We start from the raw sequence: 16772 nt of genomic DNA on the forward strand, positions 1-16772 counted from the left end.
TTAGAGAGGTCACAAGGTTTTTCTATTATTTGACCTACTGACCTAGTTTTTGAAGGCACGTGACCCAGTTTCGAACTTGACCTAGATATCATCAAGATGAACACTCAGACCAACTTTCATACAGATCCCGTAAAAAATATGGCCTCTAGAGAGGTCAAAAGGTTTTTCTATTATTTGACCTACTGACCTAGTTTTTGAAGGCACGTGACCCAGTTTCGAACTTGACCTAGATATCATCAAGGTGAACTTTTCTGACCAATTTTCATGAAGATCTCATAAAAAAATATGGCCTCTAGAGAGGTCACAAGGTTTTTCTATTTTAGACCTACTGACCTAGTTTTTGACCGCACATGCCCCAGTTTCGAACTTGACCTAGATATCATCAAAAACGAACATTCAGACCAACTTTCATACAGATCCATGAAAAATATCGCCTTTAGAGAGGTCACAAGGTTTTTCTATTATTTGACCTACTGACCTAGTTTTTGAGGGCACGTGACCCAGTTTCGAACTTGACCTAGATATCATCAAGGTGAACGTTCTGACCAATTTTCATGAAGATCTTGTGAAATATATGGCCTCTAGAGAGGTCACAAGGTTTTTCTATTTTTAGACCTACTGACCTAGTTTTTGAAGGCACGTGACCCAGTTTCGTACTTGACCTAGATATCATCAAGGTGAACAATCTGACCAATTTTCATGAAGATCTTGTGAAATATATGGCCTCTAGAGAGGTCACAAGGTTTTTCTATTTTTAGACCTACTGACCTAGTTTTTGAAGGCACGTGACCCAGTTTCGAACTTGACCTAGATATCATCAAGATGAACATTCTGACCAACTTTCATAAAGATCCCATGAAAAATGTGACCTCTAGAGTGGTCACAAGCAAAAGTTTACGGACGGACGACGGACACCGCGCGATCACAAAAGCTCACCTTGTCACTTTGTGACAGGTGAGCTAAAAATGGCCTAAAAGCCCTAAATGGAGAAAATTTCAAGTTTTCTTTCATAAAGTATATGTGGGTGTTGATGACGAATAACTATTGTATGTTGGAGACAGACCAATCATGTTATTACGGAGACGGAGAGAAAATGCATGTGGACATGGAACAGATTGGTCGAGTAGGATAGCTCCCAAGCTAAAGATGCAGGTAGTCTCTATGGACACGCCTATCTACCGTTACTTCACCCTCATAAAACCTAATAAGGCCATGGCAGCCATCTTTCAACACAAATATTAAAGCAGTGTAACATAAATACAGGTTTTTTAACTTTTATTTTCAGTCTAAAGAATATTTACAATATACAACAAAAAGGTGGCAGTACAACATTGGTCCAATGATGACAAAATACTAATAGTTTACTGTCTCTTAGCAGAAGTGCAGGCAATAATCATATTAAACAAAATTAAGACTGACAATTTACAATAAAATGAACCAGCAATGATTTTAAGAAATTTCAATGGAGATTAAAATAATGATAAAATGAATGTAACAAAAGATGATTTATAAACAATGAAATAAATATTAATGTACTGTCTACTACCACCATTCAAAAATCACATCATCTGACAAGCAATATTAATTTAAATTATTGCAACAATCTGTCACTTATAAAACTCAATACTTGTTCTGTACTTGCAAGAAATTGTTCGCATAATACAAACTGTAGGAATAAATCTTCTTAACTGAATTTGGAACTTTTCTTAAGAGTCCCTGTTTTTTTTTTGTACTTAATGAATCACATGCAGCTCAATACTAGATGTTTGTTCTGTCCTTGAAATTGTTTACATCTGCTGAAAATGCTGCACACAAATGGACAATTTCCAAAAGTAAATTTTTCTCAAATATGCATGAGTCACAGGTATTTTTGCACTTTAACATTTTATAATCTCAAACTCTTCAAATACTACAAGAGCTCATAAAGTGCACCAAAGTTATCATTTCTTTTTACTGATGTTTGCGAGATTCTGATCAAGTCTATTTCCCCATGGCGCTCCAGCTGTTGTAGCCCTGCTGCTGACCATAGCTACCACCATTGGTGTAATTGTTCTGTTGTGAACCAAAGCCATTCATTTGTCCATTCTGATTAGAGAAACCCCCTCGCCCGCCTGCAGATCCCATACCACTGCCGGTGGCACCACCTCTGCCCCGACCAGTTGTATTGCCAAATCCTTTCACTGTGTTTCCGAATCCCTTCTGGTCACCACCACCTCTGCTGTCACGATTACCAAATCCTCCACGGCTGCTACCAGAGTCAAACCTGGAGCCACCTCGACCACCGGATCTGTCTCCAAACCTGGATCCTCCACCACCAAACCTTGATCCACCACCGTAATTGTCTCTTCCTCTTCCATAACGACCTAAAGTAAAAGCACTATCACTGAGAAAAGAATCTGTATTTCATTAATTAAACTGTTTCACTTCCACAGGTTTCAACATTTGCATTGGTAAGGACCTTAGTTTAAAACTTTACATGCTATTAAGTATCTATTTATGTATAAACAAATCACTAAACTTCTGCACTATGTTTATCATATTTTCCTCATTGCTCCTCAGATGTTAATACTGTTTACAAGTTCAGTTTAAAAAGATATGCCTACCTTTGCCAAATCCTCTAGAGCTTTCTGCGAGTTGTAACAATTTAGGGTTGACTACTTGTTTTGCCTCTTGTAAAACATCAATGAGATCTTTGGCCTGTTTGATATTGCCTGGAGTGAAGAATGTGTAAGCTGTGCCGGTGTGTGAACTTCTTCCTGTACGTCCTATCCTGTGTACGTAATCTTCAGAGGAGTTCGGATAGTCAAAATTGATGACAAATTTGATATCTTCCACATCTAAAAAATGAAGAAACATGTTTCTAGTTATAAAGAGAATCAACATTGTTATACTACTTTCTGCACCACCAAAATCATACTCTGAAATAATCAACTCTGAATTAAACTGAATATTTAAAAAGAGGATTTTCTGGCTAAGTCAATGGGTCCGAGGTCAAGTGCCTTTCTTGTACAGGACAACATTTAGTGCCTTTTTACACATATGCTGTTAAGTTCAATTACAAATAGGAAAATTTACTTTAAAGAAATAATGCAAAACAGTCCCATACACAATTGCACTCAACACTATCATTGACCTGAAATTTTTTTCTCCAGAAAACACTCTTCACTGCAAACATCGCATTTACTGTTGTTATGTATTTGTATGTAAATACTTTGAATGTAATGGCAAGACAACAATGCAATATGAAAGACAATTTTTCCCCAAAAAACAACACAAGAGCATACTCTAAGACCATTTATCTAAATCTGACATTTAACATATCGTAATTAAGAAATCCCCATCAGTATCTCAAACATGAAATGGCTAAGTATTGTCATTAACAGCCACTAACATTTTTTCAGTACATATCGTTTAAACAACCCCTGCCCCTCCAATACTGGCCTTGTACGCTCCTATACCAACTCTTGCCTTTTCATCCATGTAATGTGCACGACAATACCAACATATAAATACCAGATTTGTAGCTGGTGAAATCTCTCCTGAGGCAGGGCTCTACGACATGACATCACCACAATGTAGTGAGGGAGGGCCGTTGGTCCTTCCGCAGCTGTCATCATTGCTTGATAATTAAGTTGTCATTAAATCAATAGTTATGTCAGATGTCAATTTTTTCGTCCAAAGCAAATAAAATGCAAGTCCATGGTTAAAAGTAATTTTGCGTATCCAGTTTAGTCACAGATTATATGTTAATTCAAACCAAGATTCAGCCAATTTGTAACATTCAGCATGTCTCTATGCAATATGACTGTCGGTCTTTGTTACCAAGGTCCTAACTTGACCCCAGACCCAAAACTTTTAACAGCCACATGTTCCAAAGCAGTTATGAAAATCATACACATAAACAATAATTTAACATTGTGGGCAGCCTGAAAACTGACAATTTGTTTTTGAAAAATGTACTAAATTGAAACATATTTTGCAGGCAGCTGATTTTTTCAGACTACCCAACAATGCTTCAGTACAGAATATATTAACATCATTAAATTTTTCCACCACCCTATTTTTCCTAGGTTGTAAAACTTGACTTTTAGAAAATAAAAAGTTATGTAATTATTATGTTCAGTAAAGGGTTTTCTGTGACATATGTAGCAACTGGATATTTAAATAAAGCATGGACTACATTCTGTTGATAAAACAAGTTTAAAAAAAATCTAAGTGCCAAAACTTTGCTCTGCTTTACTCCTATCGTAAGTCCCTCTTGTTTGTTGTACTTACATGGAAGTCCACAAGAGGGTTGAAATATAGATGAAAGCAGAGCCACCATGTGACACTTAAGATGGGAGCCACTCGGAGTGATCTCCCCTCAGTTACAGTAGCCTCCCCTCATATCTTTCCAGTCTTGTCATGCCGACATCGAGCCTCCTGCCGCATTCAAGCTGTTCTTAATCTATGAAGCTATCAACAAGGAAATGGAAAACAGAAGAGATGAACATTAGCATACAGTATGCATAAACTCAAAGACTTTAAATATACTATTCCTTGCTGGTATGCAACTAAGATGTTTAAGTAAACTAAATGAATATTTTACAAAGCATAAATAAAATGATTTTTTTCAAGATGTTATAATCTTTAACCGTATAAAAATATCTGATAAAGGACAACACTCCGGGTGTTTAAACAAACCTAGACCACGGGAAGCAACATCTGTAGCTATTAAAAGTGGAACTCGACTGTGCTTGAATTCTGAAATGAGAAAGAACATTGATAATGAAACCTTACTGTGATAATACTTAAAATAATAATTGTAACTAAGTGAAGAATGAATATATATTTGTTATGCGCAGATTCTGAATATTTAAATGGAGTACATTATCAGTACACACCGTTTGTTTACATTTTTTTTTATCTTACAACAACTTAAAACTTATCTTCATTTAACTACTACTTACCACTAAGAACCCAATCTCTCTCTGGCTGAGACTTGTCACCATGGATACACAACACTGGCCACCTGGAAGTCAAAGTAAACACTGATTTAACTGTTGTAGGCAAGTTATACTCTTACAGTGGATGTAAACATCCATAGATATTTAGCACGTTTAAACTGCATATAACAACTCTGCAAGCGTGAAGGTCACACCTTCAAAAAGTACTATTGCTATTCTGAATTAATCTTATTCACAGCTAATAGGAACTCCAAACTTATTAAACCAAATCTACTTCATATTATCAATTTCATTATTTTTAAATATCTATAAATTCTCCTTACATCTCTGTACACTCCTACAACTGATGCTTCAATCCTTACTATGAACCTTTCTCTTATCAAACAGTAATATTTATATGCCTTACCCATCTCGTTTCATCCTGCGTTGTAACTCGTCAGCTTTTCTTTTTGTTTCTACAAACATGAGTGTCTTGTTTTCTTTCTCCTGCATGATTTCTTCAAGCAATTTCATCAACCTGCCACCACAAATCAATAAAATTTACATTTGAACAAAGAAGCATACTTCCAATTACTACTGTAACCTTTTCTGATAGTAATCTCTTTCACAGATGGAATCCCACACTGATCGTAAATACTGTCAAAATTATAAAGAATATTTATGTTATTAAAATTATCTCAGGGTGCATATTAATATGCACATGAAACAAAATTTTGACATACCAGACTGCTTTACAGTAACTCCTGCAAGCTCTGCAGAATTGACTAACGTTCTAAACAGTGATGAAAAAGTAGCATTTAACCAATATGAAACGAATGTTTGCTTACTTCATGTCTTTCTCTGCTTCCTGGCACACATCAATAATCTGTAGAATATTGTGGTTAGCATGGATCTGTAAAGCTCCAATGTTCATCTGTACATAGTCTACAAGGAACTCCTCAGCTAACTGCCTAACCTCCTTCGGCCATGTTGCACTCCACATAAGTGTTTGTCTGTCAGGCTAAAGTGAAAATATCAGCAATTAAAAATAATCATAAATGTCCAAATCAGTTTTCCTTACATGTTCTTCAGTGAATTACAGAAATACAGAAGTGAAATGTATATGGTATCTCAGTGAAATATTCAGGTCAATAGAATTATAGATAAAGTCTGGTTGACATTTTATAAACCTTTTTTTACATGCAAGACCAAACATCTTTTTCTCAAAACTGGATCTTATAATTTTACTACTGGAATTTTTAAGTTCTTATCCATTTGTTTACTTACCCTGACTTGTTCGACTATCTTTCTAATCTGTGGTTCAAAGCCCATATCTAACATACGATCAGCTTCGTCAAGGACTAGATATGTTGTGCGTCGTAGATTGGTCTTTCCAGATTCAAGAAAATCGATCAGTCTTCCTGGTGTTGCTATACAAATTTCTGCTCCTGAAAAATAAAAGTATTTGTTGAACTTTTTTTCAAAAATCTTACAGAACAATATCCACAAAATACATGCTCTGTTGTTTAATAACATATACATTTGCGTCTCCTAAAATAACTAACCTACCGTAGATACCCATGTATAATGCGCAGTTTTTTGACCCCCGGGACCACCCCCGAATCGTGGGTGCGCATAATACACAGGTATAGACAATTTTCCAACTTCAAAACAAGTTTGTTACCGATGTTCGCCATTTTGGTAAAGGGAAACTACTCCCCGCGCTTACTGTCTCCGCTAAAATCTAAGATTGCCGTTACGTTCCGTAAAAGATCGAATTGTTTATTTTTCTTTCAAACAAAATTAATTTCATATAAATTTAAAAGTATTTTGACGAAAGAAATGTTTATAAATCACAAAAATTATGTTACTAATTAAAGATCGAGAATTATCTTTAACCGAGATCAAACTGTGAACAACATAATTGACACGAGGTGACACGTTGATTGCCGGTAATTACTGGCTTTATGATCGTGACAAAAACACTATCACACCTTTTGTTATCAGTTTAAATTGAGAAGCTCATGTCATTTTGAAAGATACCATTCCGAAATATTGAATTAGCTGCTATTTATTTATTCAAAATAGTGAATTAAAAAAGGTAAAACAACAAATATAACAATAATTTACTGGTTTTATTTTCGAGAAAACAAAAATCGATAGTACCGTGAGACCGATGCTGCTCTCCGCCGTGGAGATAAAATTTATTACCGGTGTCGATGTAAACTCTACTTTCGTTTTCCATCCACCTCAAAATTGACCAAATTTTTTTTTTTTTTTTTCCCAGGATTTTGGACTAAGATCGGGGGTGCGCATTATACACGGGTGCGCATTATACACGGGTATCTACGGTACTTTTATGGTAAGCAATCTTCAGATTTCCATTTGACCAAGTTATGCTAAAAGATATTTTGAGAAATGCCATACAAAAAGGTCTTTGAAACTGCATAAGTTTTTCCTTACCTCTTTCTAAATCTCTGATCTGTGGTCCCTTTGGTGCACCACCATAAACACAACAGTTCCGTATACTGGATGTAGATCCGAACTCTGCACAGATTTCTTGCACTTGTTGTGCCAACTCTCTTGTTGGTACAAGGACTAGAGCTATGGGACCATCGCCTCTTTCAAGATATGGCTGGTGATTGATATGTACAATGCTTGGCAGAATAAACTGAAAGAAAAAAGAATTGTATCAATAGAAACCCCCATCTGTGGAGACATTGGCTGAGGGGGCCCCAAGACACTTTCCTACAGAGGTGAAGGCCCCAGGTTTGATTTCTGGTAACTCCCATCTTGTTGTCATTGAGCAAGGCAGTTTATCACGATTGCCTAAGTGGACCCATCCATGAATGGGTATCAGCAAATTGCTTGAGTAAAGAATAATTGGTTTTATCTGTTTTTAAAATTAAAATATGTTTATCATTTTACAAAGATAGTAACTAAAATTTACCAAGTTATCTTTTAACCTAATTATTTTAGAATAACCCAAAAATCTCGTATTTTTAGAAACAATTACATGCAAGAAACAATTTTTTACTGCGAAGTACACAAGTCTCCGTCATTAGTGTTTTCACATCCAATGTGGTAAAACTAGCGACTCGAAACCATGTGTTTAGCTTTGTTACAATTTTTGCATTACTTTTAGCCAAATATCTCTTTCATGCAAGACAACATCATTTTCAAAGACTAAGTATCTAGAGTGCAACTTACAGCTGCTGTCTTTCCAGAGCCAGTCTGTGCAATTCCTACAACATCTCTACCAGAGAGAGCTATGGGCCAACCAACTGCTTGTATAGGTGTCGGCTGAGTCCAGGACTGGGCACGAATATTGCTCATCACATATTCTGTAAAAAAAGAGCTAATTATAAACACATGTGCCCCCCCCCCTACCCATGACGGCCTGTTGGCAGAAGACTATATTTTCATCGACTGACTTGGCTTGCAAAACAGAAGCAAGCGGTCATCTCCCCATTGGAAACAGGCAATCATTCTGTAATACTTGATTTGATAGCACAGACTTGTCATAGATCTAGTTACCAGTATAGAAAAGATAAAAAATTACAAGGTCTTTGTGACCACACCCTTTGACCTATCTCGATCAAAGAGTCATCTTCTGACCACAGGCCATCAACTTAAGTTTTAACAGCCCAATATGGAAGATTTTACACGAATGATAAGTAACTTTTTCCAAAAGACCAGATTTTGCTGTTACCATGACCTACTACCCTCCAATGTAATGGGTCACCTACTGTCCAAATGCAGCCTAACAGTCTGTCATATGCTCAATGGTTCTCCAGTTATGGAACTAAACAAATGGTTTACCAACTGATATCACAAACCAACATACCACACCCTTCTTTTAAAGGAGTTGCATAAATTTTAAATGTTAACAATAAATTAGTACCACACACTTGGTTGAATATACAGCAGATGGTAAAACAAAGAACTATTTTAGCTCTGTATGCATTTGCAAAAATTGCTATAATCACATGTAGACTGTTCATTTTCAATGACCGAGCTCCTATATACTGACATCAGCCTTGAATTAAGCTTGACATGGCAAAAAAGGAAAAACAAACATGTCATAGCTCCTGTATACTGACATCAGCCTTGAATGCCTCAATTCTATTGGTCAATATCAAGCTAAATTCTGAATCAACTAATCTTCAAACTGATGTATTAACTTTTGGTGCTGAAGCCAATATAAACATTATTTCAAACAAATGCAGATGGTCTATTCAGACATCTAGAACTATTTCTCAAGTAGTCTTTCATTTTTAGGTTTCGGTTCAAATAGTGATGGAAGACCTTTTAGATACATACACCATGTAAACTACTAATTGCAGTATTTTAATTAATTAAGCCAGTCATATAACACGTGACACAGAGACTAGCATACAAAGCTTCCAGGAACAATGACTGGCGTTCTGGTTTAGATTCATCAGCAGTCTGGCCGGTACAATAGACACACAAGCACCATAAACATGAGGTTTCTATTGCATTGGCTACTAGGTTATGTTTCCAAATACAATGGTAGCAAGTTCATCCTCACACCCACTCTTGATATAATTTGTGATGATTTTTGTGCATTGGTAACTACATGGCAAAAAAGGAAAAACAAACATGGTATACCACTGATTTGGAAACATAACAATCTGCATGAATACCAACCTGGAAAACAGGCTTCTTCGAAGCTTAAGATTGGTTTTGCAACATTGCTTCCTGTGAAAGTAATTTGGTTGGCACTACAATAGGCCTGGATTTCCATCTGAAAAATGAAGCATGTCTGTGAAGTAAGAATCTACCTTCAGACAATTATTTCATATACAAACCATAGGACTCCTACAGAATATATTACCTGGATAATTAGCTTCGTCAAATGAAAGAATAGGGTTGGGTATATTTTGTCCATGTGATGTAATTGAATGGGTGCTAAGATATGCTTGGATTTCCATCTGAAATTTGAAAAGCAACACAATCCTGGTCAGAATAAAAGTTCCAATTTTAAAAAAGGAACTAGATTTAGATAAAAATGTTACAATTAAGGCATTTAAGATCACTTGTTTTTTAAAAGGTACACAAAACAAAATTCAAGATTAACATCTCTGATCAATTCCACTACAGCTTCTAATTTTATTTCATGATCAAAAAGTGGTATAAAATTTCTTCATTTGGTTCTCATTTTCCTGCATAAAATTCTATTAAGATGACTAGCTTCCGCATATGGATTCAAAATTCCCTAGTTATTCTAAACTCTATAACACGATGCTTCAAAGTCTTAAAAAAGTGGGTTGTTTTACTCTTGTAAATGGTTTGGTTTACTACTCAAAGCAGAAAAAGCAGTACTCACTGGAGACCTGTTTGTCACTCTGGGATGTTCTACATAGAAATTCTTTTCAAATTTTGGCAGTCTGTCCATCTCCCATTTAGGTTTTCTCAATGACGCACCTGGCTGCGACCCTTTCTCTTTTCGTCCACCAAATCCACCACCACCACCACCACGGCCACCACCAAATCCACCACGACCCCCACCGTATCTGTCATCACGACCACCTCTTGATCCACCAAAAGAAGATGGTAAACCATGTGAACCCAAACTAGAAAAAGAAATGACACCTATTAATACAATACTATGCTTTTCACAAGAGTTTATAAAGTTTCATGCAGTTGCAATCGAGAAAACGTGATCTGAAAATAGTATACCTGTAACACCCAAAGTACAATGACAAGCGACTGAAAGTAATGTGCGCGGAGTCTAGATACACATTAACATAACTCCAGTTAAATGTCTATGTTAAATCTGTTTTACGGCTAGAAACATATAAAATATAATCATCACTGCATCTTGACTTCACATACCGTGGATACAAAACTGACATGGGGTCGACAGGTCAATCTTTGATTGAGTAAAGAAATATAAACACATTAAACTTGTATCTGTGATTTTTTTTTACTTTTTTTTTGCAACAGCCCATGCCTTTTAAATTGGGAAAAATTAAGAAATCATTTTTAAGTTTTATTTTAAGGTAAATTTATTTCATTCAAATATGCACCAAGGTTGAACACACAAGACAGATGGGTTATTTTCTGATGTCACAGGATCTCATGGCTCAGATAACTTAGGGTCACCATGAGCTTCTGTTGATTTCTGAGGGTCATTTTGTTGGACTCAGATGCACAAAAAGCATAATACAATAGATGTTAATTGTCAATAAATCCGTGGTTAACTCCTCATACTCGCCTGTCAAACTTCAACCAATCGTAGCGTTAATTTATCAATATTGTAAGCCGTTGCCATTTTGAGAAGTTTCAATAGGCGTGTAAAAAGCCGATAATTTTATCAAGTGCACACTTGAATCTTCTTCAACATGATCTTACGCATCAAGCATATATTATTATTTATTGATTTTATTATAAATTACATCCAAATACGGCCAATTTCTATAAAAGAATTGCCCGAGAACCGATTCAGCAGACGCCTTAACTGGTGTAAAAAATCACCAAGTTTAGTATTGTTTTCGAAAAGATGAAGAATAAATACAGGGATCAGCCTACAAGGCGATTTGAGCGATATCGTCGCTTTAAAGTCGGCCACTTCGCTTAATTATCGCCTCCGGGCGAAATCCAAATCGCCGAGTTTTTCAGCGAGTTATTATCTGTTTACTTAAGTTGCAAAACTTGATGCATATTCTAGATTAAATTATCGATAAATCCATAGTCAACCCCGCCTACTCGCCTGTCAAACTTCAGCCAATCGTAGCGTTAATATCTAACAGTGTCAAGAAATAATATTGTAAGCCGCCGCCATTTTGAAAATTTTCAATCGGCGTGTAAAAAGCCGATAAACTTAACGAGAGCATGATTTTATGCAACAATTGTATATTATTCTTTCATTTTATTAAAGATTACTTCAAAAATTATTTCAATTACCATAATTACGGTCAATTTCTGTAAATGAACGGCACGGGTACTGTGGATAAAAAATGATTTCGCGGACGTCAGAACTGCCGTACAAAATATTGTAAAAAGATCGCCATTAACTAAGAGTTTGGTATTATTTTCGAAAAAAATAATAAATGAATAAATTAAATGTATAAATCTGAACAAATTGGTGCAAAAATCGGGCATTATAAAAGTACGAGAATCGAAACATTAATGAAAATTTTCACGCCGTTTTGATCGTGCACCTGTTAAATTTACTAATTTCGGACATGTAAATTTCGGATAAAAATTTAAAGGCGACTTTTTCATAGCTAAGTTTATACTTTATTTAGAAATTCATGAAAATGATAATGCAAGAATCAATTTCCTTAAATATTTACTGTTTATAAGTTACAGCTAGACCCACAGAAAGTGGATATATATGGGCAAGAAACTGAATGCTATGCCGATTCTTCTCCTTAAATTTCTCAACTTCTCCCTAAATTCTGTGGAGGGAGAAGTCACTTCTCCCTAAAATTTTGACCTAGGCTGATCCCTGAAATAAATCAATTAAATCAGAATAAGTTGATGCAAGAATCGCGCATTTTAAAACAGGAGAACCGAAACATGCATGAAAACTTCCACAGCTTTCGATTGTGCACCTGATAAATTTACGAGTTACAGACTTGTAAATTTCAGATAAAAATTTAAAGGCGACTTTTCATAGCGCAGTTTGTACTTAATTTAGAAATGGTTAAAAGAACTTGTAAAACACTCATTTTACTAAAATGTTCTTTATTCAATTTGTTTTGTAGTTTTGAAAATAGAACTAAAATAAATGAACTTGAATTTTAGTATTTGTTTTTGGTCTTGTAGTTTATAATGCAGGTAAAATTAACTTTCATTTCCAATCTTCCTTTTGGCACCGGCATCAATGTTGGCTGCAAATTTTCCCAAACGGCGAAAGTGTTTGGGACAGCTAAAAAATATCCAGAGCAACCCCTGAAAAATTTTCATGTCCGTCAGATATGTCTGCATGATGCTAGCATGCAAAAAATTGCTGACGAATACCAATATAAGCTTGTCAAAGCCCAAAGTGTCTGTGATCAGCAATCACACAATCTGTAAATTTATAGATAATCTGTAGAGTGGGCAGACCAATGCTCGGCGCATACCAACGCTCGGCATATATCACGTTTCTCTGGGAATTTCTTAATATATATTTAAAATATCAGCTCTTGTGAGTCCCATTTCGTTTGTTTACATCAAGCTAGATTTTATCAAAGTGCGGTTCATTTCCGGTATGGTCACTTGGTCACAGTAGAGCAGACGATGCAAGGCTAAAAGCCACTCAGTTTTGTGTTCTACTTTCATTAAAACTAGGGCTGTCATTGATTGGGTCTTTTGCATATCGACGATACCGATATATCGGAAGACAAATATCGACGATACATCGATATTTCGATTATTAAGTTAGATTAACAATCTCTTTGTTTATGGGCATGCTATATACCTTCTTGTTAATGTTATGTCTTTTTTTTTGCCTGCTTTTTATATTACTGTTTGATTGTGTTGTATTTGTATCTATGAAATAAATAAAATAAATGAAAATTAATGAAATCTTTTATAGATCTTCATTGTGCCTTCACTCCTCTTTTGCATTTATCCTACTTTACAACCTAGTAAACTATAATACCAGGCACTGGCGTTGGGTTTCAAACAGCTAAAATTCTGCATTTCTCTTCCACAGATATCTATTTATTTATTAAATTAATTAATTTATTTATTTACAATGTTTTTATTTATTTTTAGCCTGTTTCATACCCTGTCTTAATTTTTAGCTTGCACAAGTTTACATTCGGATTAGGTATTGGCACCGCGAGTTTTTTTTTTTTTTTTCTTTTTTTTTTTGTTGTTTTTTTGTTTTCTTTTTTAACTTCTGCCCAAGTTTTCAATGGGCCTCAAATTTGTAGTGTTTGACTGTTTGTTTGTTGTACAGAAAGGCATGTTTAAGCAACACCCTGTGTTTCTACGAACCAAAACAAAGCTTTTCCTTCCGTCTTTTGACTGTTTTTCCACTATTTAAGCCGGCGACGGCTTCCTCTTCGGTCATCTTTGATTGTTATTGTTACGGGCACTAGCTAAATTCTGTACCTTTTACTGAGTGATCAGCTATACGCGAACAAGTAAAAAGCCGAGATTGACGTAGAAACAGTATATATACTCTATGTTTTTACATGCACAAACAACGAAGCAACCTTCCAAGACAGGACAACGTAAATTTTTGCAAATAGATTCTGAAGTTGAGCCCTTTTTACTTCTACCCATATAGGTAGTGCCGGCTAGTGGGAAAAGACTGCTACGGTACAAGTTTAGACATGACCTTTTTTGACAACTTCCGTTACTTTCGGCACATTTTTGCAGGCAGAAAAAGTTGTTTTAGAGGGTCTGAGTGTTTATCTAGACAGTTGTTTTTTCTCTCTGTAAAATATCGATTTTTGAAAATTAGGGCTGTCATTGATTGGGTCTTAGGCGTATCGGCGATACCGATATATCAGAAGACAAATATCGACGATACATCGATATATTGATTATTAAGTTAGATTAACGACCTATTTGTTCATATGCATACTATATACCTTCCTGTAAATGCTATTTGTAGTTTTATTGCCTACTTTCCATATTTCTGTTTGATTGTGTTGTATTTGTATTTATAAAATAAAAGAAATACATAAAAATTAATAACATCTTTCATTTTTATTTTGCCTTCACTCCTTTTTTGCATTTATCCAAATTTACAATTTTGTGAACTTTAGTTGTTTTTTAGGGTCTGAGTGTTTATTTGTGTAGTTTTTTCTCTCTGTAAAATATCGATTTTTGAAAATGGGAATCGATAATCGATCGACAAAAAAATATCGTTGATACATCGATATCGTTTCTATCGATGACAGCCCTATTGAAAATGGGAATCGATAATCGATCGACCAAAAAATATCGTTGATACATCGATATCGTTTCTATCGATGACAGCCCTAATTAAAACAGATTTTCTGGTAGAACAGGTTTTACAGAAGTAGCTTGCAGGCGGAATTTTGGAGAAAAAAAAACATTTTTTCTTTTTAATTATATAATTTTTTTTATACTTAAATAAACTATAAACCCTTATCATGGCATTTTATATGGACCCATTGTACTTCACTTTTCTGTAGCTTATGCTGTTCAAGTAATTGATATACTATGTGGACAAAATTTTTATGGCACTTTTGAAAAGATTTCCAAAAATAATGGAAATATATCATTAACTATCATCAGTTATTGATTTCATGTAGTTAGACTCATATAATTGTGACAAATTAACTTCAAATGAATTCCTTAAGATAATTGTTGTATAAAATGTGTTTATTCAATTTATAGATACAGAATAGAGAGCGGGGTAATTTAAGTACATGTTTATGTACTTAAAAAAATTAGCTAATCAATATAACCTATGTCTTGTGTGAGATGTGTTAGATGTGTCTTATACTTCACTTTAATGCATAGATAGTTCAACAGGCTGGGCACATCTCCCAATCCGGGTAATGTACCCCGATCGGGGTACAACTGGAACAATAGAAAAGCACAAAAAATTTGATATTTCTTTTTTCTTTAAAGTGCTAACATAAATATTTTTACTAAAGCTTTATATCATCATTACAAACATGCCTATGTACCATTTTATCAATTTTGCAAATGTTAAAAAATGGTGAAATTCTGAAATTTTTAAAACAACAAAAATCTGTTGAAAAATTATCATATTGTCAACTGTTTATATCATACGAAGTAGACCCGAAAATATGAGCATTAGCACTTCCTTAATAAAAAAGTTATCAAAAATTTTGTACTATTGTTCTTCTTTTACCCCTATCGGGGTATATTACCCCGAACAAGGTAATTTACCCCGATTGGGAGATGTGCCCAGTCTGGTTCAAAATTACAACCTGCAGATTAATATGCCGTATGCCGAGCGTTGGTATACTTCCGCACAGGTTTTACAGGTACTATTTTTAGCTCCCGCCTATTACGTCAGCATGCGACTAGAAATATGTAAACAATATGATTGAATACTCGTATATTACTCTACAAACTGACGATAAAGAAGAACGGTAAGTTAATGTTCAATCAGTTTTTAGATTTAAAATATGTAGTTTTTACGCTGAACATTGGTCTGCCCACTCTAAATACTCCACTTTCCTAGACCTGGTCAGTGCTTCACTAGCATGTCCTAACACAATAATCTTTTTATAATACTTTTTTTTAACTATAACTAACACCGTTGTATCACAGTAAGATTCTTCTAATGATCCACGACCTTCCAGTTATAATCAAATGTGACTGGAAGAAACACAGCTGAAATTGAAATAATGTCCGTGTTTTCTGCAAATAATTTAACGAGTGCCTACCACTGTCCGAAAATTTTGTTTCTAAATGGCTGTATACGCACCAGTATTTTTTTCAGATTTAAAGAAAATCTCTTCGTTGAATATTTTTCTTTGAATTTAGATAACAACGACAGTACCAACTCTTCAAATCAATCTATTCCCTTCCTATTTTTCCAAAAACAAAGATGGCGGAATAAGTTGAAATAAAACCCACGACCGCCTTCCCTCTAATTTGAAGAAAATCTCGACAGAAGCGTAATTTGTAAGCCAACAAAATTAATCTTACCCTAATGGCTTTCTATCTGATCTTCCAGTAGAACCAGACATTCTATCTCTGTAAGACATTTTAAAGGTATTCTTTTTTTTTTATACTCTGCTACGAATAAGTCTTATCCACCACGCCGAGTTGCCTTAGTCAGAATGACGTCAATGGGGAAAATCACTACGCACCTAAAACAAGTTCGAAAGTTCAAAAGATTAAAATTATCTTTTATTCGTCAAAATGAAG

The 16772-nt window shown here is 35.0% G+C and overlaps 1 protein-coding gene across 2 annotated transcripts; it reads right to left on the bottom strand.

Moving 5' to 3' along the window:
• Positions 1 to 1258: 1258 nt before the first annotated feature.
• LOC123564505 (uncharacterized) lies at positions 1259 to 16708 on the bottom strand. 2 transcript variants are annotated; one of them, XM_045358145.2, is made up of 12 exons: positions 16551 to 16708; positions 10276 to 10522; positions 9597 to 9693; positions 8136 to 8269; positions 7389 to 7596; positions 6213 to 6373; positions 5774 to 5946; positions 5353 to 5463; positions 4950 to 5011; positions 4684 to 4743; positions 2604 to 2837; positions 1259 to 2363 (listed from the first exon to the last, which is right to left on the bottom strand). In XM_045358145.2, exons 1-12 carry the CDS (start codon positions 16607 to 16609, stop codon positions 1981 to 1983), a joined length of 1929 nt encoding a protein of 642 aa, XP_045214080.2. In that variant the 5' UTR covers positions 16610 to 16708; the 3' UTR covers positions 1259 to 1980. The 2 variants fall into 2 exon arrangements, with proteins under 2 accessions (XP_045214080.2, XP_045214081.2); XM_045358146.2 differs by lacking the exon at positions 9597 to 9693 and adding an exon at positions 9784 to 9880.
• Positions 16709 to 16772: the final 64 nt, after the last annotated feature.

The sequence above is a fragment of the Mercenaria mercenaria genome, chromosome 2 (assembly GCF_021730395.1).
Source record: "Mercenaria mercenaria strain notata chromosome 2, MADL_Memer_1, whole genome shotgun sequence".
Lineage (NCBI taxonomy): Eukaryota > Metazoa > Mollusca > Bivalvia > Venerida > Veneridae > Mercenaria > Mercenaria mercenaria.